Consider the following 20809-nt stretch of genomic DNA (forward strand, 5'->3'; position numbering starts at 1 on the left):
CTAAAATATTGTTTTTGCCTTTTGGTTTCCAGCTCTTGTTTCTAAAAAGGGGACTGTGATACCCTTTCCCCATGTTTACATAACTAAGTTTGAGTCTATATACACACATTAACCAGAATACTGAATTGAATCTTTTCATTTTTATATTTATATTTATATTTATATTTATATTTATATTTATATTTGGTGTTCACCTTTATTTTGCTCATTTGCACTTACTAACGTGAGTTCTTTTTCTCTTACCTTTTACCATATTTCCATTGTTGCTATTGTTTTGATTTTTTTTCCTGCCTATCTAATATGCATTACCGCAGAAAAGCTGTATGCTAAAAAAAAAGGGAATTATCTTTTTTCCTGTCTTCCAATGTGAACCATCCCTCACTAAAACCTTCTAATCAACTGCTATACTGCACCTAGTAGAAGCATTTACAGTTTTTATCTAAGCTGTACCAACTGTGCTTGCTCTTCCAGAGGTACCAAGTGATGTTGGTATACTCTGGTATAATCTAAATTGTAATATAATTAGGTGTAATCTAAATTCCCGTAGATTTGCCGTAGTCTTATTAATATCTCCTTTCTCTCCCTGGGAGGAGTTAACAGGCAATGCGAGTACAATACTTAAAAATAAATAAATAAAAATAAAAATTTTGCTTGCTTCAGTTCCTGTCAAGTCACAAAACAGTAAGCATCTTGGGCATTTTCTGCTGTTACTAACCTAAAGGAAGATTCTAGTACTGTGTAAGGTTTTTGTTTGTTTGATAGGTCATACTGTCTTTACTTCACTTAGTAGTGCCTTGCTATCAACAGAACACAACATTTCAGAAGCCTTTCCCTTCTGCTCCGCGACACCAGCCAATACGTAGTAGTGACAGTGCTCTTGCAAGATTAAACATTTTTTGAATGTTTAGTACAAATGCATACTAAGGAAAGATTCACAGCAAGATGGAATCAAGACAGATTGGATTTTGTGAGACAGAAGCAAATGATTCTGGTGTGCTGACAACACTTGCTATCCATCCATGTGATAGGTACTCTGGATTTTTTGGTTTCCATCTGTAAGATTTTGACTGCCACACTTATATTCTCTTTGTGTTGTTGCTTTGCTTGTGTTTTTTTTATTATTTTATTTTATTTTATTTTATTTTATTTTATTTTATTTTATTTTATTTTATTTTATTTTATTTTATTTTTTTTTTTTAATTTTTCATCCTCTAGTTAACTAATGTAGTTTTTCATATGTGTTTAAACTATAGCACTATTTGATAGGGCTGGAGGGTTTTATGTATGCATTGATAACTTTAGAGTAAGTAATTAGAATATACAGTTTTTAATTTAATCCTGAGCTTAAAAATAAATCTATCACTGTGGTGCTGATGCCATGGTACATAGTCTGAAACACTTTTCAATTGAACCGAAAATACAAACTAAAGCAAACCAAAAAATGTCCTGTATGTTGTGCATGCATACCCCAAGATTCAGCCAAAACCACCACCAGGGGAGAGAAGAAAAGGAATGAAGTCTGGGGTGCAAAAGCTGGGGGGAAAAAAAAAAAGGAAACCTTGAAGAAAATAGGGAGACCTGTAGTTTGTGTAGTCTTTCTACAGGTTACAAGCCTTCAGGAGTCCCAGGTAGGAGCCTTCAGAGGCCTGGACAGGACTGTTTGTGTTAGAATTACAAAAACACACTTTGTAGGGTGTTTCTCACACACAGCAACATAACAGCTCTCAGGACTGAAGGTCATGGCCAGACTAGCATGCCTCTGGATTAGTAAATCTGATGTGTCTACCTTGTAAGGAGAAGGCTTCCAATGGCCTCACCATACACAAGCTGCAGGCTAGCTGAAATATATAGGTTCTTCTTTCCCCTGCCACTACACTATTTAATAGCTTAGTGGATAGCATTGGTGACAGGAGGACAGTTGGACTAAATTATCTTGTAGGTCCTTTTCATCCTTGTGTTTCTATGATTCTATGATTCCACGATTCCACAGTCTTAAGAGATATGCACTCGTGATTGCAGCCTGGCAATTCCCCCAGGCTACCTAGGCATGGGCTGGTGCTGGCAGGCTCACTGAATAGCTGGTGTAGCTGAATACCTCTATGAAGAAAGACCAGGGGAACTCCTCGACCAGTACTGGGGAGTTGGGAAGATATTAGCGTACCTAGTTCCTCACATGAAGCTCTTTTAGGAAACAGTAGAGAAGGGACAGGGCAATAAATTGAGACAGGTATAACCTTGCCCATCCATGTTGTCCTCCCTGGGCTCTGGGTTTCTTCCAGGAAGAAAAAAGGATTGAGCCCAGTCAGATCTCACCAACAGTTGCTTCAAGTGGTTTTCCAGGAGCAGGGTGGTAGATAGATGTCAAAGCTCTGTAGCACACCATGCATATCCTACACCTGCTCACGAACTCTGCTGATACTAACTGCTTCTCTTAAATTCTGATTTTGCTTCCTAAACTGGCACTTGAAGTAGCACAGGTCTCCTGATATATTGACCATTGATTAAGCTAGAAAAACCTTTAATGAAAGCATTGTAAGCATGAAGTTTCCTACACAGCAGAGACTGTTAAGATTTTCCCTTGCCTGGGATCCTGCAGAGCTGCACTGGGCAATAAGTTTTCTTCCTGAACTCTGCCAGCTCCTATGGAGTTGTAAATACTTAAAAGCAGCTGAAGTACTGTTCAATCCTAGGAGTCATTCTGGGGCATAGTTTTCCAAGAAATGAATCTACTGTGGGCATGCCAGCAGAAATGTCTTGAATTTTGTCTTGGGCTCTCTGCTTTTGGAGGAGGCCAAGTCTGTAAAATGATGGTATGCATTGTGTCAGTGTCTCCAGACACTACTGCTGTGCTTTTGTCTTTGTTTCATTAATATTTTGGTTGGAAACCCAGATGTGGGAGGCGGGTTGTTGTTTTTTTGTTTTGTTTTGTTTTGTTTTTGAAACCCCAGCTGCTTACAGAATTTTATTTATTCTTAGGCTCTGGCCACAGCAACAGGCTTCCCTTTAAACACCCAGTACCTGGGAAAGATGACCTTAAGCCCCAGGTCCTTTGAAGGGAGGCTCCAGCCAGTCATTTCCCAGACCATGCTGATGCAAGTATCTGTTCTGCTTTATATTTCTCTTTGACAGACTGCGTAAATTCTATCTTGGCCCAATCTTCAAGTTTATTAAAGTCTATTGGAATGAAATATCTTACTTTTGTCTCTTTCTACCTTCTATCTAACTTAGTGTCTACCACACAAGCCATTCTGTTTTGTCATCCAGGTTATTACTGAAAACACCAAATTATACCAAGTATCCAGTCATGGGAATTTCTTCTCTTTTATGAGTGTCCACTGATATTGAGTTGTTAACTGCAGTGCTTTGACCCCATGCTACAGCCAATTTTCAAACATCTAATGGCCTGCTGATCCTGCCCATATTCCCTCAGACCCCAAATGAAAATGCTGTGGGAGATTGTTCCAAAAATGTTCCTAATTGCAAAGTGTAGTGCACTCTTCCCTTGCACATGCAGATTTTCTCTGATCTATAGTTCTGTGATGATTACCAATATTTAGACATCAGCATTTATTTGTTGCCCTCCACCCATTATCAACAGTTAATCATACCCCTTTTATTTCTGACACTTGCTTAGTATCACTGACTCTTGGACACTTCACAGTCTTCCCAAGCTACATTTTTCCAGTGTGTCACTCTAGTCTGTATTAGAAGTTATTTCCCTTCATCTAATTTGCTGCAGCAAATAACATTTTTTTGTATTTCCCACAATGTACACTCAGCAAAGTTAACGCCCCTCCTTTTAATATTTTTAAGATATATTTAATATTATATCTTTAATATTTTTTTGCAAGAAGGAATTTCAGGTTTTCAGCCTTCTCTTTGAGACAGGTAACTGCAATTGTATGCACCTTTCTATAAGATAATACTTCTTAGACTTCTGATGGTTACTGTTGCTTTTTTTTTTTTTTTTTTCCCCTTATTTTCCTCTTCTTATTACCTGATGGTCTGCACTAAAAGCTAGGCATAAAACATACATGTACAATGAGATTATACCAGTCCTGACTACAGTGGAAGATCATCTCCATGTATGATGCAGAAACAATCGTTGTATACTCATCACACATATAATCATGTGTTTTTTCCTTAATACCTAGTAAAATAGTTGGTTCATTGTCAAGCTATAAATATATAACTTCAGGTTATAGTTATATCCTTTGACATTGTACCCACTGCATGTACATGTTTGTTTTGTGTTAGAAAAAGTTGTCCTGATTAGTAGTTTCACTTACAATATTTTTTGTGCTTATGAGAACTTCCAAAACTGAGTAAAATTGAAATGGAGGGAAAATCTGTAATATATCAGGCAGCAATTGAGAAATATTCCATTCTCTACTGAGAATATTTCCAAATTTAATTTAAATAAATAAATTTAAATTGTTTTTAAATTAATTTAAATCTAAAGTTAATTTCAAAAACAAAGTTAATTTTGGAACAGAGCAGTTTCATATCTTCTTTGAATTTTGCTGACCTGGTAACTTGTACAACTCAATGTCAATGAGGTATTCCTTTCCCAAGATATGCTGAGTCTGTAGCCCTGTAGCTTAGCTCTTGCCCATGCTCTTTAGAGATCTTAAGAGTAAGAGTAGTCACCTAGGTAAGGAATGGAACTGAGTATTATCACAGGTGAATTTCCTATTTAACTTCACTCATCATGATAGGTTAGAACTACCTTTGATATCTTAAGAAATGACACCTAAGAACATGCACATCCTCACTGCCACTGAAGGGGTAAGACTTAAATTTTCTATATTGATGACCCAGTTTCAATTTACATCTCTGACACCAAGTTAGTATTTGCAATGTGACTGAAACACAAACACACAAAAGGCACTCTTCTGAGCATCTGGGAAAATAGAATCAGGCCTAGGCTCAGCTACCTTTTTTGTTTTGGTTTGGTTTTTCCTTTCCAGGCCCCTAGTATTTTTTCTTGCCTTTATTTACCTGCTTCATCTTTTTCTTCTACTGAAAACAAAACAAAGACATCAATGATAATTTTCAGTCTCAGTGAAGGGAGGATAGAAATAAAACATGTTTTTGTGAGGATTTCTCTTTCACAGGCTTTCAAAGCCAGAAAGGACACTTTGATGATTTAGACTGCTGTTTTACATGCAGACAAAGAGATCTGGGGCTTTGTTCATGAAAAGATACAACCTTGTTTTATTTTCTATTTAGCAAATATTCAGCAATGATGGCCGATAGGGGAGTCACTTCTCCCTAGACTGGCTTTGTTGATTTTCTTTTATCTACTCACATGCAGGATAGAAGTGCATGTGATAGAAGGATAGAGGAAAAACAGAACCTGTACTAGATCCCTCTTAGATATTCCAATCACCTTATTTTTTCTGAGTAATTCCCTTTCTTGTACCAACCTTTTGATCACCCGTGGATGCAGGGCTTTTGTTTCATTTTGACTTGTATTGTTATCTAATGTGGCAGTTCACTGAGACTCCAACTAAGCTTAACAAATCCTACAGCCATGGACAACATGACCACAAAGCCAAACCAGAGTAGTAGCAACTTCTATTCTACAACCAGAAGTTAAAGTGGCAGGAGTACAATTCAGCATTAATCTGCATACACATTTTACTATTTAACCCGGATAACTGCAGTTTGCAAACTAGTACTGCAGGAGGTGATCATTTCCCTCCACTCAGCACTGATGAGACCTGTCAGGAGAGTGGCATCTGATTCTTGGCTCCCTGGTGCAACAGAGACATGAACATAACTGGAGTGAGAGCAGCAAATGGTCACAAATATGATAAGGAGATAGGAGGACCATCTGTCATATAAGCAGAGGCTGAAAGAGCTAAGACTGCTCAGCATGGAGGAGAGATGTCTCAGGGAGATTTTACCCATGCGTATAGGTACCTGATGGGGGAGTAAAGGAGACAGAACCAATCTCTTCTCAGTGCTGCTAAGTGACAGGATGGGAGGCACTTGGTAAAAACTGAAATGTAAGATCTACTTAAACATAAAAGTGTTGTTTGTTTGTTTGTTTTGGTTTGTTTTTTACTGTGAAAGTGGTCAAATGTTGGAACAGGCTGCCCAGAGAAGTTATAGCGTCCCCCTGCTCGAGCTGACCATGCTTTGACCTTGGGGTTTAGACTAAATGATTTCTAGAGACATTTTCCAAATTTCATCTGAACTGTCATTCTACAATCACTGTGGTCTTACAAATCACTGTTGTTATCCTCGAGTGCATCCCTGACAGCAATCCTGCTTCGCTGAACCTAAGCAAATATGAAAACTTCTACTAGGGAGATAGCTAGATTCTTCTATGATGGAGAGATTTTGGTAGGAACATTACCCTCATATCTCAACTTCTAAGAACTCAGCGAGATGATGGTCCTCAAAGTTATTTTCCTTTCTGTGAATATTTATGATTTCACTTTCTTAGACATTCTTTGTCCTACTTTGAGTGTAGCAGTGCCCAGAATTGTTCCTGAGCTCAAGGATTAAAACATATCATGGCAAGGTACATGTGATGAAGAAAGAAAGCAGCAGTGGCTATCCTACCACTACTCAGTTGCAAAAGAACTTGCTTATATTCTCTTTCCTAGAGATGGCTCACAGTGTTTTTCCAAGTGTCTGGATTAGACCATTGACCATGGGTCAATTTTTTTCTTGCATATCTTTAGAACTATGTTTCTTGGCTTATACCAAATGGAAATTCATTTTTCATAACCTTCTAAGCTGTTACATCACTTAAGGTAGTAAACTAGAAGGCAAGATACTTTAATTAGGAAGCATGATGCCCTAACATCCAGTGATGTATTTTTTGTTAGTTTTATTGAGATATATATAAAAGACAGGTCACTTTATCACTGATAGCTCTTTAACATCTTAACTCTTCCATAGTATATAATTTTTTGCAATTGCTGAAACAGTATGCCAAGAAATTTGCAGGAACTTGACTAATATCTCTTGATCTTTTTATCTTTGGGTGCTCACCTAAATGTGTGCAACAACATCCTTTGTCAACAGAATGGGATGCTTAAATTAAAAGATCATTATTTCTCTTTGTCTTCACCATGCTAAGAACAGTAAATATCATTAGTGTAGTCTTTCAGCTATATTTGGCTAATCAGCTTATCCAGATTGTTTCCCTGTAGTCTGTAAATCTAATCTGTCTCTATCTGTCTAATGTCTAATCTGCTTTTCCTCCATGTGGAGCTTACTTCCTGATGGGGGGGAGGAAGACAGAAAAAAAAAAAAAAAAAGTTTCTTCCTTTGTTATACAGTTGTAGGAATGATTTCTTATATAGGAATTCTTTTTGTTTTGAACATACTTACATTGGACCTCTCTGCATTGGCATTTTGTAGTACCTTCTGTAATCTACATTAGTACCTCTACTAGTACCTCTACTAGTAGGCAAGGAGGGAAGTCAGGATACATTGTGTGATGATAGTTGGAATTTAAGTTCTGTTTTCAAGAATTAAGGCTTATGTAATATAAGGAGACAAAAGAGATTGGTTAGAGGTGCTGAGCAGGAGAAAAACAAAACCTGTGTTTGAACAGGATGCTTGGAAGGGAGAAAGAGAAATGGCAGAATTTTCTATCTTTGCTGTTTGGTTGAAATCTGGTATAAAATGAGTAACATTTATATACCTGTTTCTTCACATGGAAACTGTAAAAAAAATAATCATCATCATCAATCATCATCATCAATCATTATCATCATCATCTCACTCAAAAACTTCTGCTTCAAGTAATATTGCTTGGCAGTAAGAAATTTCTCTGTGAGGTTGAAAAACTGTTTTCTGTTCCATACTCATTGATTTGCTAAATTAAGTGCTGAGATGATTATTTTATTTATCTTTCTCTCTCATCTGTAAAACATGTGGGGCAATAACCATGCTATTTTTGAAGTAGATTTTGATTAGTCTCTAAAATCTGAGGACAGTTGTTTTGGTTCAGTGTTGCATTTAACAACTATATCCAGAAAAGCCAACCAGAAAAGCAAACTTGTCAGAGCTACCAACAAGTTGGTTTTATCTGATTAACTGGAAAAATTCACGTCTACATGCAGGGGAGGGAAATAAAACTGTAAAAAAATAAAAAATAAAAAATAAAAAATAAAAACTAACTTTGTCACGCTACCTCATATTTCTAGAGGCCCACCCTTTAAAACTTCTGCAGAAATAATTGGTAAGATGAAGAAAACACTCGTCTCCCAGCAGTAGGCCAGGGATAAGGCTTTGGGCAGAACAGGGCAGGTTTGATGGTTGAGGAACAGGATAAAGTATAAAGGATGATGACACTTAATGCTGGAGGCCAACTGCCAAGAGTTCACGTGTCTCAGACAAACAGGGAACAGCAAAGAACTCGAGAAGTGCGACTCCGAAGTCAGCACCAGGAGAAAAGAACTATTTAAAAATAAATAAATAAATAAAATAACACGGACTCATCTAGAACTAAAACCGGGAGAAGTCCAAAATTCTTCTTGCAATCCTCAAACCGGGACCTTCTTCACCATCTTCCCTTACCAAAGCCGAGGCGATCTTTTTCCCTGAGGTCTTGGCTCGGGGCAGGCGCTGCCATCCCCACCCGCCGACATCCTGCGTGGGGGGAGCCCGGCCAGAGCCGCTGTTTAGAGAGTAAATCTCAGAACTGCCCTACCGCCTCTCTCCGCCTCCTATCTCCATCCCTAACCTACAGCCCATTGAAGGGCAGAGGGAGGAAATCATCTGCTGGTGCTCTGAGGAGACATTTGCAAAGAGCGAGCTTGGAGGGAAGCATGCTCCAAGGTGCTTAGGTGAGGGATGGTCCTGGAGCAAGACCCGTGTCTGGGGCTGCCCGGCCCCAGCTGCTCCCAGCGTCCTGGCCAGTTTGCCTGTACTGAGCCTGACTTGTAGAGATCTAGCCTTAAATCATCCGAGCTACAGAGTAAGGTACATTACGCATCCTCCAGCCTTGTTCCCAGAAGTGTGCGTTACATTAAGCAGATCCGAATACCTGACAGCCCTTTTGTGTCACTTACAGCCTGATTCTGCTGCATGGACATCTCCGTCCCACCAATCTTGAAAATTAGCACAATGCCTTCATCTTACTACTAGCAACGACCTTGCTTGCATCCATGAACCTCATTCCTACTATTCATTTAGATTACCAGCCTGAGATCCCAAAAGCTGTGGTTTCTGTGGATGTGCTCTGGTTGCTTCTCTGCGAATGACATCACGTTCACAAGAAAAGCATGGCAGATTTCACAGCCAAATTCAGGGTGCCATTCAATCTGGCTTTTACAGCAGGGTACAGAAAAGCTTAATTTTTTCTTTCCTCTGCGTTTACCTCCCTCTCCTTCTCACTTTCAATGTATTTATTAGCTGGCATAAATGCAGACACAGCAATCAAATATAGAACCAAATCAGAATAAGAAAAGGGAAGGTGGCAGTTCATTGTTTTCACTCTAGCTACTCCAATGTATCTCATTTCTCCCTAACGTCATTTCAACCAAAACTACATACTATTAAGAAAAATGTAATGGTATCTTCAACATTTGATCAAGAAAACTAAATATCAGGGCCTTTTCTAGCATTTTACTTGTCTTCTAGAGTCTCAAATGTATAAGTGCTGGAAGAAATGATTTTGTGCTGAAATAGCACACTGATGTTTTGCATGGCAGGTATTTACAAAGTATGGGGCAAAACAATAGGTTTCGTCTTAATTTGATCTTCTCAGTGAAGGAGTAAATGTTTGTTTGCATTCTAATTTGAAGCCAATCAAGGCTACTGTCTTCTGATTAAACCCCAAAATACTGATAACAATACGTAGTACTCCTTAAAAATACTAAAAGTATTTAAAGAGAGACAGAGATTTAATTTCTGCTGTCACTTTGCAAGATTTTATAATTAAATGAAAATCAAAGCAGATTCTTATTTATGAGGATTATCAGGAAATTATTTAAATATTATGAGGATTTGTAAAAAAAACTGTAAAGACTCTAACACTTTTTCTTTAAAGAAGAGTGTTAGGTTTTATGAATCCTATAAAAAAAAAAGTCCATATGCAAACATCAGTAACTAAAATGTAGTCTGATTCATTCTGTTCAGAGAGGCCAGAATTCCATTTTATTGTATTTATTTGCGGGTAAGTGATGCTTCAGCTTGCTCCATTAACGTTTAAGAATTGTGTGATACTTATTTGTGTATCTATACCTGTTTGACTTTTTTACCCTGCAAATCTGTTTACTGCTGCAAGTTTTAAAGAATAGTAATATAGAGTATTGTAAATGAGACGTTAAGCTATCAGTTTATCCGGAATCTATTTGTATTAACAAGACATTAACAGCTTCGTGTTTATAAACACAAACTGTTTTCCGACCCAATTAAAAATAAAAAAATAATAAAATAAAAATAATAAAATAATCAGAATCCTGCCATTCATTTACAGCACACCACAAAAGACATTGAGCCATGACAAGTTCCAGACAGTTTGAAGAAGTATATACATTCGTCTGAAGGTCTCTTATTTTCCTCAAACATGAAATTCTGTGGAAATACAGTATCCTTAATAGTTTAAGATGTGGTTAAGGGAGCCGATTCTTTATCCATATTCAAAGCTCAGCCATGAAATTGTGTTACTTCCTTCTCTTTGAAATCAATTTATGACAAAAGTATTGAAGCTGCCCCCTCGGTACCTGTTCTAATCTGGAGAAAAGCCCCTAAAGAACACCCCAGCATTATGGGGGAAGTTTTATAGCTACGAGATTTATTTTAATTTAGAAGGAAAAACAAAAGTTCGCCTTCCCCGGGGTCTCCCTAGCTGCACGACGGGAGGTTAAACGCATCTTTTTTCTCTCATCGTGGGTGTCTACAGCGAGAAACTCCCCCGAATGAAACTTCACACTCTTCTCTTTACTCCCCGAAGAAACTGGGGTGGTTTCGCGGCAGGCATTTTCTAAAAAATATGAATTTATAACTCCGAAGAAACACAGACTCGGAGGACGAAAAGCTCTTCCTGGCTAACAGTTAGGCGGGCTCTGCAAAGCACCAATCACAGATCACCGCTTCGCTATAAATTCAGGCATCGGGGTTACTGTAGCCCAATTACTTTCTTTTGATTAGGAAGAAGTCTCGGCAGCGATGTCGGAGACCGCTCCCGCCGCAGCGCCCGCTGTCGCGGCCCCCGCCGCCAAGGCCGCCGGCAAGAAGCCGAAGAAGGCGGCGGGCGGCTCCAAGGCGCGCAAGCCCGCGGGCCCCAGCGTCACCGAGCTGATCACCAAGGCCGTGGCCGCCTCCAAGGAGCGCAAGGGGCTCTCCCTCGCCGCGCTCAAGAAGGCGCTGGCCGCCGGCGGCTACGACGTGGAGAAGAACAACAGCCGCATCAAGCTGGGGCTCAAGAGCCTCGTCGGCAAGGGCACCCTGGTGCAGACCAAGGGCACCGGCGCCTCCGGCTCCTTCCGCCTCAGCAAGAAGCCCGGCGAGGTGAAGGAGAAGGCGCCCAAGAAGCGGGCGGCCGCGGCCAAGCCCAAGAAGCCGGCGGCCAAGAAGCCCGCCAGCGCCGCCAAGAAGCCCAAGAAGGCGGCGGTGAAGAAGAGCCCCAAGAAAGCCAAGAAGCCGGCGGCCGCTGCCACCAAGAAAGCAGCCAAGAGCCCCAAGAAGGCGACCAAGGCTGCCAAGCCCAAAAAGGCGGCGGCAGCGAAGAGCCCGGCTAAGGCAAAGGCGGTGAAGCCCAAAGCTGCCAAGCCCAAGGCTGCCAAGCCAAAGGCAGCCAAGGCAAAGAAGGCAGCGCCCAAAAAGTGAAGTATTGAAGTGGAAATACTTAAACCCAACGGCTCTTTTAAGAGCCACCCACTACTGTCCGAAAAAGAGCTGATACACTCGGTCACCGCGCCCGTAGCCGTGCTGACCACACGCTGCTATCCGCGTGGGACGGGGAGTTCGGCTGTGGGAAGGACGGGACGCCGAGCTTCCGGCCGTAGAGACTTGGGAAAAATAAAGTTTGCGATCCCTTGGAAAAAGCTTTTCGCAGGCTGGCTTTTTTGAGCACCGCAAGGGGGTGCATTTGTTAAAGGGACCGGTTAGGGCGGGTATCGCTGTGGGGCGCGCAGGTTTCTCTCAGTGCTTTAACCAGCTCAGTGCTTTAACCAGCACAGCGCGGTTCCTAACCGCAGCTCCAACGCACCTTTTAGGGACCGTAGCCCCGTCGGCACGGCTCCCCCGCGTCCTTGGCAATGAGCTTTCCGCTCGGCAGGGTCGGCGGGGCACCTCCTAATTTCTGCCTGACCTCACAGAACCGCTTCTAGAGCGGGAGCTGCCGGGGCGGGAGGTGGGCAGCGTTGCCACCTGTCCTCCCCGCAGCCCGAGCGCGGCGGCTCTGCCGGTCGCTGCCCCGACCCGCGCCGGGGGACCTGGAGCCGCAGCCCGGGCGGAGTGGAGCCGAGCTCCCCGCGGCTGTGGGGCTCAGCCTCTGGCCTCTTCTGATTGGCTAATGGGGGGAGCCGCGGCCGCTGATTGGTCGTCTGGGAGAATTCGAAAAGCCCGCGCTGCTGCCGGCATACGGAGCGCAGCCGGCGCCAGCTCCATGAGCTTGTCCCCGGGAAGCTCATCCTCCGAAAGCCTCCGTCCCGCCTCCAGCCTGTATTCTTTTCCTGGTCTGCAGAGCTAAATGCTCTCTCAAAAATAAAGAAAATAAATAACCCCGGAATAATCATAAAACTACTACGCAAATATGATAATGGCTTTTTTATATACCTCCCCCCCGCCAAGAGGATGTGCTAATAAAAGTTTTAGGACACCTGTTAATTTCTATTTGTGATCGACTGGTGTGCTTCATTAAATGGAAATCACTTAACTGTACTGCTTGCATTCATTGGAAAAAGATTTATTCTGACATGATGTCAACATTTTTAATAGCTTAAAGGTAAAAGATATTGACCAATGATTCCAGAAATTAATCTTCTTAATTAGTGCAAACTCTTTTTGGATGTACAAAAGCAGTATTTCTTCGCTTTGCTTGTCTATTAAGTTACTTTTCAAGTCTATTAAACAGTGTGACATGCTGTGTTAAAGCTCTTTCAGGGAAAACGTGGGTGGCTCTTAAAAGAGCCTTTGGGTTAAAAATAGGACCTTCTACAGATCGCTTTACTTGGAGCTGGTGTACTTGGTGACCGCCTTGGTGCCCTCGGACACGGCGTGCTTGGCCAGCTCGCCGGGCAGCAGCAGCCGCACGGCCGTCTGGATCTCCCGCGAGGTGATGGTCGAGCGCTTGTTGTAGTGCGCCAGGCGCGACGCCTCGCCAGCGATGCGCTCGAAGATGTCGTTGACGAAGGAGTTCATGATGCCCATGGCCTTGGACGAGATGCCCGTGTCGGGGTGCACCTGCTTCAGCACCTTGTACACGTAGATCGAGTAGCTCTCCTTGCGGCTCTTCTTGCGCTTCTTGTCGCCCTTCTTCTGGGTCTTGGTGACGGCTTTCTTGGAGCCCTTCTTGGGCGCGGGCGCAGACTTGGCCGGCTCAGGCATTTTGACAGCGATACCCGCTCGTGCTGAACAGGAACAGCAGCCAAAATGGCTTCGGCGCCCCGCATTTATAGGGCTGCTATGCAAATACAGCGGCTCTGACTCGTGCCACGCCATTGGGCCCGAGTTCGCAACCGTTCCTCTGCGTCTATTGGTGGCGGCGCGATCCGCTCTCTCATTGGCTCCTCGCACCGTGCCCGGCACCAGCCAATCACCGGGGTTAATCCCGCCCAGGGAAGGGATAAAAGCGAAGGGCGCGGGTGTTGGGAAGGCTTGCTCGGCGTTCTGTTTGCGGCGCTCGTGGTCTGTGGTTCTGTGCGCTAACAGCAGAGTAATGTCCGGCCGTGGGAAGCAGGGAGGTAAAGTCAGGGCTAAGGCCAAGTCACGCTCGTCGCGGGCTGGGCTGCAGTTCCCCGTGGGCCGCGTACACCGGCTGCTCCGGAAAGGTAACTATGCCGAGCGAGTAGGGGCTGGAGCGCCCGTCTACATGGCGGCCGTGCTGGAGTACCTGACGGCCGAGATCCTGGAGCTGGCGGGCAACGCGGCCCGCGACAACAAGAAGACGCGCATCATCCCCCGCCACCTGCAGCTGGCCATCCGCAACGACGAGGAGCTCAACAAGCTGCTGGGCAAGGTCACCATCGCGCAGGGCGGGGTGCTGCCCAACATCCAGGCTGTGCTGCTGCCCAAGAAGACTGAAAGCCACAAGGCTAAGAGCAAATAAGTTCAATCAACGGAACTGCTCAGATTTTTTTAAAGTACATATAACCCAAAGGCTCTTTTCAGAGCCACCCATGTAGTCAGAAAAGAGTTGGGTTGCTTTCTTTGTGATAGTGCTTTTGGTGTCAAGTGTTTCTTTCATGCTGCCTTTGTTTTCACATTTAAATCTATGTTCTGTAACAGTGTCTTGAAATTTTAGGTTCCTACATAAGACCTGAGATACTTCAATTATGAATCATCCTTTTCAACAAAGAAAAGCTGAATATAAACACAGTTTTATACTAGATGCTTTTTTTTTCTTGTAAGTGCTTGTTTTATTCAATTTGTTCAACTTTATTGACCCTCTAAATGGCATGTTATGGTCTTATGCTGTGAAATGAAGGGGGGCAAGAGGTAGCTAAAAGGTGGGAAAAACACCATGGTACATAAGAAAATAAGTGAATGACCTGACTCCACATAACTACAGCTAACAATGAGTAAAGGTTTCCTTAGGAGGTCTGTGGTCTTTTAAAAAAGTTTTAACTGTGGCTGTACTTTGTTATATAGGTATTGAATTGGGAATGCCTTAGGGGATATAGCTTATTTTGATCTGGACCCTCAACTAGTCAGACTCAGGCATTAAATCACCAACTGTAGCATCTTTTCATTCAGAAGAAACCAGCACTGATACGTTCCTGTTTTAAGCAGGATTTTCAGATGTGAAAGTCTTTTTAAGTTACCTAACAGTGCATTGCTATTCCTCTGTTACATCAGTTAACAGCGGGCAGCATTACGTGAATAAATCCTGTACTTCTCTGGCACAGATGTCACCCAAGAACACAGTGCTAAAGCACTTTGGATTCTCTGTTGTGGGTTATTAGAAAGTGGTGGGTTCCTCTTGTGAGGGTGTTCCCAGAAGCTGCCTGTGAGTGCAGTGAGGCCATTGCTCTCACCTGTGCAATGGGTCTGTCCCCTCGATCCCCTGAGGAGGAGGAGCAGAGCTGCAGAGGAAGAAAAATACCACCTATAGCAAGGCAAACGCCCCCCACACACACCCCAGCTGTAGCAGAAATGCTCTTTAGGGAGGGCTCTCATATCTGAAGTAGGATATTGGGGATAATTGGTGCAGAGAGACAGAATGGAAGTGAGGCAGAAAAGTGGTCTGACATGGTAGCAGTATCTGTGCTTAATGGTTGTGTTCCGCAATGATATAAAAATGTGTTCTAACATGCAAATTTATTTTATGTTGAGTCTCCAGAACAGAGTTCTTTGTGTGTTTGTGTGTTTTGAGGATTGGAATAGCTGGATCAAAGCATTGCAATGCCATAAAAAGCACAGGGGTTGGAGGCATCTGTACCCAGGTGTGGAATCAGATCACGAACAAGATCTTGGACATTGCAATCAGTTGGAACCATGGGAGAGGACCCCTGCCCTTTGCTGCATGCAGGGATACATCCAGCATGGCTTACAGAATTCTTTTTGTCTGACCAGCAATTCACTATTTTTCTCTACAATCTCATTCAAAGCACTGTCTATTTCTCTCAAATCTCTTCTCAAATCTGTAATTTTATCCTCTGTAATACTTATGTCCACTTCTAAGCATTCCCTATTTTTGTCCTTAGTTACTAGTGGTTGTACTGGTTGTGATTCCAGTGCTGCCAACACACTGAGGCTCCAAAGCTATGCATCCTGGAAGTCAGATAATTCTGAGGTAAAATGAGTTATCACGTAAGAGTGATAACTCATTTTACCTCATAACTCATTCTGGCCAGCCTTCAGTAGTTAAAGACCAGTGGCTTTCAGGCAAATTATGCTGGATAAAGAAAAAGAAGAGGAAAAAAAAATAATTCCCTCAAACAATGTAGGTTAATTAGATTCATCAGTAACTCTGTAATGCCAGTCTATATATCAAGCCTTAGAATTGCGTAGTTTAAAAGCAAAATTAAAGATTTGTGCATAATTTTTCACCTTTATTTTCAACGTTAAGAATAGAGGCATGCTAAAAAACAAAAATAAAAATCCCACATCTCTTTAATTTGCATTATTCCAGTTGTAATAGATACAGACACAGACATAAATTGCCACTTAAGCTTTCAAGAAAATCAAGGGTAATTTTGAAGTCATATATAGTTCACTTGTGCTGATTTTTATTTATTTATTTATTTATTTTTTACTTAGGATGATGTTTGATCCACGTAACACTTAATGTCCCCAAGCCACAGTAAAAGGAACTTTATTAGAAACTACTGAGCAACAATTTTCATTCTGCCTCAAGTGTTTTTTGTATAAGAAAAGCTGCTGGTCCATGACAGAGCTGGGAATATAACTAAGAGAAACACATGGGAAACACCTGTCTGTGGTCACTACAGACAAGGCAGCTACCTAGGAAGTATGATATCAAAGTATTTTAAATATGCTCCACACCTTGGGGAAAGTGGGTTGCATTAATCAATCTGTAGGCTACTGGTCTCAGCCTCTGCAACAACTGTTCTGCCGGAACACTTCGGAAGGCTATTTTTCTGGTGTTTCAGTGCTTAGACTGCTGGAGGAGAAAATGACACAAGGATACTCACCCTGCACTAGGAGTTGTGAAGAAATTATAACTCTAAAAGAAGAAAATATTTCCTGTAATTCTTTTATGATTTGTTAAGTATTCTGGTGGTGGTTTTAAATGTTTTGAAACTCCACTGCTTCAGGAAACATGTCTAGACACAGAACTTTAGGTATAAAGAACAAAGCAGACACCATGCAGCCAAATGGTAATTGTTGGTACCAGCTTGGCAGGTCCCCCACTGGCATGCCTTCCAGCTGCTTTGTGAATAACTTGAGTTCTTTCTGTTCAGTCACAAGGCAACAAAATGAAAGCTGCTTCTACCAATTCAGGTTGTATGCATTTGGTAGGTAATTCTTCCATTTTCATTTCAGTTCAAACTTATTGTAAATAAATTCAGATTGTAGTACTACTTATAATCATAGAAAAGACTTGTGCTTTCTTGGATACCTGTAAATTAAAAATTGAAAATCTCTATCATATTGTCCCTCTAATTTAATATATTCTGCCAAGAAATACAATGGAGATGTGGCCCACATGACGTAAATTATGTTCAGAAATTAAATTATATAAACATCTGTACAAATTTAAAAGGAATTCACTTAAAATGAGGTAGAGAAGTTGGATGTGCACAACATGCTAATTGTATAAGCAAAGGGCAAGTGTCACTATCATAGGTTTTATTTAGTGTAAAATAACATTTAAAAATACATTTTAATATGTAGGCTCTTAAATCTTGACTAATTCATCTACTTTTGAATATAGCCTGACATATTCTCAGAAGCATATGTGACAAGTCCATTAGCAGAGATGTGAAGCAACAAACTTTTTGGCCATGTCAGTTGAAGGAAATATATTTGGTTGTCGTTTTTCTTTTTTTTTTTTTTTTTTTTCCAGTGGTCATTCAGACACGCTCTGGTAATGTTTATAACGTTCTTTCGTTTGTAGTCTCCAGCCACGCATTAGCGAGCAATTCCCCATTCCGGGGGCAACTTGGGGGATGGCGGGGAGGAGGAAAGGAGATGGGGGTAGAGACGAGGGCCCTCCTGCGGGACCGAGTAGCCGATTTGCGCCGTAGGAGGCTCAGGGTCGCGCGTTTCCCACCCGAGCCCCCTAACGAGCGTCGCAGAGCGCCTCGCTCCCCGATCCCCTCGCACCGAGCAGCGGATGCGGGCACGGAAGCGCCGAACGCTCGCGGCCCGAACTGCGGGGCTGAGCGGACGAGGGGAGCGGCTGCCAGGAGCGGAGCCCCCGAGAAGGCGAACAAGGCGCGGAACGGCCGCGCTCGCACCGAACAAAGGAAACGAGGCCGCGGAAATAGACCCCGCTGGGCCCCCAGCGAGCGGAAGCGGGAACGGGCGGCGGGGCGGGGCGGCAGCGCCGCGCAGGGCCCGGGATTGGCCGGATTTTGCCGCAGACCCCCGGGCAGGGCCGGGCCGCGCCGGGGAGCCCCGGGGCTGCTGCGGACACGACCCCGCGCGGGGGCACGGCCGGGACCGGGAGGGACCGAGCCCGGCGGGAGCCCGAGCGGGGGCAGCGCGCGGGGAGCTCCGAGCGCGGGGAGCGCCGGGCGGGAGCCCCCGAGCGGGCGAGGCCGCGGCTGAGGGCGAGGCCCGGGGCGGGCGGAAAGCGGCCGAACGCCCGGCTCGGCTGCCGGCCCGCGGGAGGGGAGCGGAGCAGAGGGGAGGGGAGGGGAAGGGAAGGGAGAGAAGGGGAGCCGGGGCGGAGCCTGCGGGGCTGCTCCGCCCCCTCGGCGCCCGCCGCAGTTCTCAACCAGGTCGGACCCCGCCACTTAAACCGCGCCTCGGCGGGGCTGGCGGCGCGCAGTGTGGTCTGCGGGCGGTGCGAGCATGTCCGGCAGAGGCAAGGGCGGGAAGGGGCTCGGCAAGGGGGGCGCCAAGCGGCACCGCAAGGTGCTGCGCGACAACATCCAGGGCATCACCAAGCCGGCCATCCGGCGCCTGGCGCGGCGCGGCGGCGTCAAGCGCATCTCGGGGCTCATCTACGAGGAGACGCGCGGCGTGCTCAAGGTCTTCCTGGAGAACGTGATCCGCGACGCCGTCACCTACACCGAGCACGCCAAGCGCAAGACGGTCACGGCCATGGACGTGGTCTACGCCCTCAAGCGCCAGGGACGCACCCTCTACGGCTTCGGCGGCTAAGCTCCCTTCTCAGACCGTACACTGTTAAACACAAAGGCTCTTTTCAGAGCCACCCACAAAACTCACCACGAGAGCTGTTAATTACTGCCTTCATTTAGGACAAGTCACTGTGCTTATAATGTTCAGAAAATTATAGTTATTTACAAGCATAAGTAATATGTTTATAAACAGTCCCAGAAAACATGTGCAGTTCAAATGTTATAGTGTGCACGATGTGCGCACTGAGTTCCACTATTACATTTCGTTAGTAAAACGGCAGTACGTATTTCGCTACGTTTTTAAATTCTTGATTTAAAACTACTGACATCGCCGTAACGAGAAATCTTATTTGTACACATCGTAAAAGGCATGATGGCAACAGATCGGAAGTGCCATTAACTACGTTCCTCTCTTTTGCACCAATAGGAATGGAGTGATTACAATCCTCTAATTTGCATAACGTCCTTATAAATAGGCGAGCAGGCGCCATTTTCGGTGTTGTTGAGGTCCGGTGAAGAGCTCGGAAAGAAAGTTTGAGAGATGCCTGAGCCGGCGAAATCAGCTCCAGCGCCTAAGAAAGGCTCGAAGAAAGCCGTCACCAAGACCCAGAAGAAGGGCGACAAAAAAAGAAAGAGAGCACGAAAGGAGAGCTACTCGATCTACGTGTACAAGGTGCTGAAGCAGGTGCACCCCGACACGGGCATCTCATCTAAAGCCATGAGTATCATGAACTCCTTCGTCAACGACATCTTCGAGCGCATCGCTGGCGAGGCGTCGCGCCTGGCGCACTACAACAAGCGCTCGACCATCACCTCGCGGGAGATCCAGACGGCCGTGCGGCTGCTGCTGCCCGGCGAGCTGGCCAAGCACGCTGTCTCCGAGGGCACCAAGGCAGTCACCAAGTACACCAGCTCCAAGTAAATCAGTTTAATCTAACCCAAAGGCTCTTTTAAGAGCCCCCCAAAATTTCTTACAAAGAGCTGTAATTGCAAGTAAACTGAAAAGGATACCTTTGTTTCTTTTTCAGATTTCCCTCCCCCCCCCAAATTTCCTTGTAAATGCTATGATTGAAAGAAATTATGAACCTAGGTAGTTATGAACCTAGGTATTACTACATGTATCTTTAAATACTTAATGTATCTTTACATATAGATACATATATCTTTAAAGATACATATGTATATACGTATATACATGTATACATGTATCTTTAAATATGTAACTTCTACTTTTTAGTAATTAACAGCTCTCGTGGTGAGTTTTGTGGGTGGCTCTGAAAAGAGCCTTTGTGTTTAACAGTGTACGGTCTGAGAAGGGAGCTTAGCCGCCGAAGCCGTAGAGGGTGCGTCCCTGGCGCTTGAGGGCGTAGACCACGTCCATGGCCGTGACCGTCTTGCGCTTGGCGTGCTCGGTGTAGGTGACGGCGTCGCGGATCACGTTCTCCAGGAAGACCTTGAGCACGCCGCGCGTCTCCTCGTAGATGAGCCCCGAGATGCGCTTGACGCCGCCGCGCCGCGCCAGGCGCCGGATGGCCGGCTTGGTGATGCCCTGGATGTTGTCGCGCAGCACCTTGCGGTGCCGCTTGGCGCCCCCCTTGCCGAGCCCCTTCCCGCCCTTGCCTCTGCCGGACATGCTCGCACCGCCCGCAGACCACACTGCGCGCCGCCAGCCCCGCCGAGGCGCGGTTTAAGTGGCGGGGTCCGACCTGGTTGAGAACTGCGGCGGGCGCCGAGGGGGCGGAGCAGCCCCGCAGGCTCCGCCCCGGCTCCCCTTCTCTCCCTTCCCTTCCCCTCCCCTCCCCTCTGCTCCGCTCCCCTCCCGCGGGCCGGCAGCCGAGCCGGGCGTTCGGCCGCTTTCCGCCCGCCCCGGGCCTCGCCCTCAGCCGCGGCCTCGCCCG

General features: G+C 44.6%; 6 protein-coding genes across 6 annotated transcripts; 4 read left to right on the plus strand and 2 right to left on the minus strand.

Annotated features, from left to right (window-relative positions):
* The first annotated feature begins 11107 nt into the window (after nucleotides 1-11107).
* On the plus strand, nucleotides 11108-12020 carry LOC110351446 (histone H1.01). Its single transcript, XM_027453069.3, has one exon. The coding sequence runs from the start codon at nucleotides 11143-11145 to the stop codon at nucleotides 11800-11802; it is 660 nt and encodes a 219-aa protein (XP_027308870.1). The 5' UTR covers nucleotides 11108-11142; the 3' UTR covers nucleotides 11803-12020.
* Nucleotides 12021-12856: 836 nt separating this feature from the next.
* Nucleotides 12857-13602, minus strand: LOC101796082 (histone H2B 1/2/3/4/6). The gene has a single exon (XM_027453138.3). It carries the CDS (start codon nucleotides 13522-13524, stop codon nucleotides 13144-13146), a length of 381 nt encoding a protein of 126 aa, XP_027308939.1. The 5' UTR covers nucleotides 13525-13602; the 3' UTR covers nucleotides 12857-13143.
* Nucleotides 13603-13773: 171 nt separating this feature from the next.
* LOC101796281 (histone H2A.J) lies at nucleotides 13774-14527 on the plus strand. The gene has a single exon (XM_038166714.2). The coding sequence runs from the start codon at nucleotides 13856-13858 to the stop codon at nucleotides 14243-14245; it is 390 nt and encodes a 129-aa protein (XP_038022642.1). The 5' UTR covers nucleotides 13774-13855; the 3' UTR covers nucleotides 14246-14527.
* A 3957-nt stretch (nucleotides 14528-18484) lies between these two features.
* LOC113843068 (histone H4) lies at nucleotides 18485-18994 on the plus strand. The gene has a single exon (XM_072035989.1). It carries the CDS (start codon nucleotides 18622-18624, stop codon nucleotides 18931-18933), a length of 312 nt encoding a protein of 103 aa, XP_071892090.1. The 5' UTR covers nucleotides 18485-18621; the 3' UTR covers nucleotides 18934-18994.
* Nucleotides 18995-18999: 5 nt separating this feature from the next.
* On the plus strand, nucleotides 19000-19921 carry LOC101793992 (histone H2B 7). The gene has a single exon (XM_013092667.5). It carries the CDS (start codon nucleotides 19453-19455, stop codon nucleotides 19831-19833), a length of 381 nt encoding a protein of 126 aa, XP_012948121.2. The 5' UTR covers nucleotides 19000-19452; the 3' UTR covers nucleotides 19834-19921.
* A 250-nt stretch (nucleotides 19922-20171) lies between these two features.
* Nucleotides 20172-20681, minus strand: LOC119713528 (histone H4). The gene has a single exon (XM_072035986.1). It carries the CDS (start codon nucleotides 20542-20544, stop codon nucleotides 20233-20235), a length of 312 nt encoding a protein of 103 aa, XP_071892087.1. The 5' UTR covers nucleotides 20545-20681; the 3' UTR covers nucleotides 20172-20232.
* Between the last annotated feature and the right edge of the window lie 128 nt (nucleotides 20682-20809).

The sequence above is a fragment of the Anas platyrhynchos genome, chromosome 1, assembly GCF_047663525.1.
Source record: "Anas platyrhynchos isolate ZD024472 breed Pekin duck chromosome 1, IASCAAS_PekinDuck_T2T, whole genome shotgun sequence".
Lineage (NCBI taxonomy): Eukaryota > Metazoa > Chordata > Aves > Anseriformes > Anatidae > Anas > Anas platyrhynchos.

Coding starts and splice junctions, on each gene's coding strand:
- LOC110351446 (XM_027453069.3), top strand. CDS start 11,143: ATGTCGGAGACCGCTCCCGCCGCAGCGCCCGCTGTCGCGGCCCCCGCC.
- LOC101796082 (XM_027453138.3), bottom strand. CDS start 13,524: ATGCCTGAGCCGGCCAAGTCTGCGCCCGCGCCCAAGAAGGGCTCCAAG.
- LOC101796281 (XM_038166714.2), top strand. CDS start 13,856: ATGTCCGGCCGTGGGAAGCAGGGAGGTAAAGTCAGGGCTAAGGCCAAG.
- LOC113843068 (XM_072035989.1), top strand. CDS start 18,622: ATGTCCGGCAGAGGCAAGGGCGGGAAGGGGCTCGGCAAGGGGGGCGCC.
- LOC101793992 (XM_013092667.5), top strand. CDS start 19,453: ATGCCTGAGCCGGCGAAATCAGCTCCAGCGCCTAAGAAAGGCTCGAAG.
- LOC119713528 (XM_072035986.1), bottom strand. CDS start 20,544: ATGTCCGGCAGAGGCAAGGGCGGGAAGGGGCTCGGCAAGGGGGGCGCC.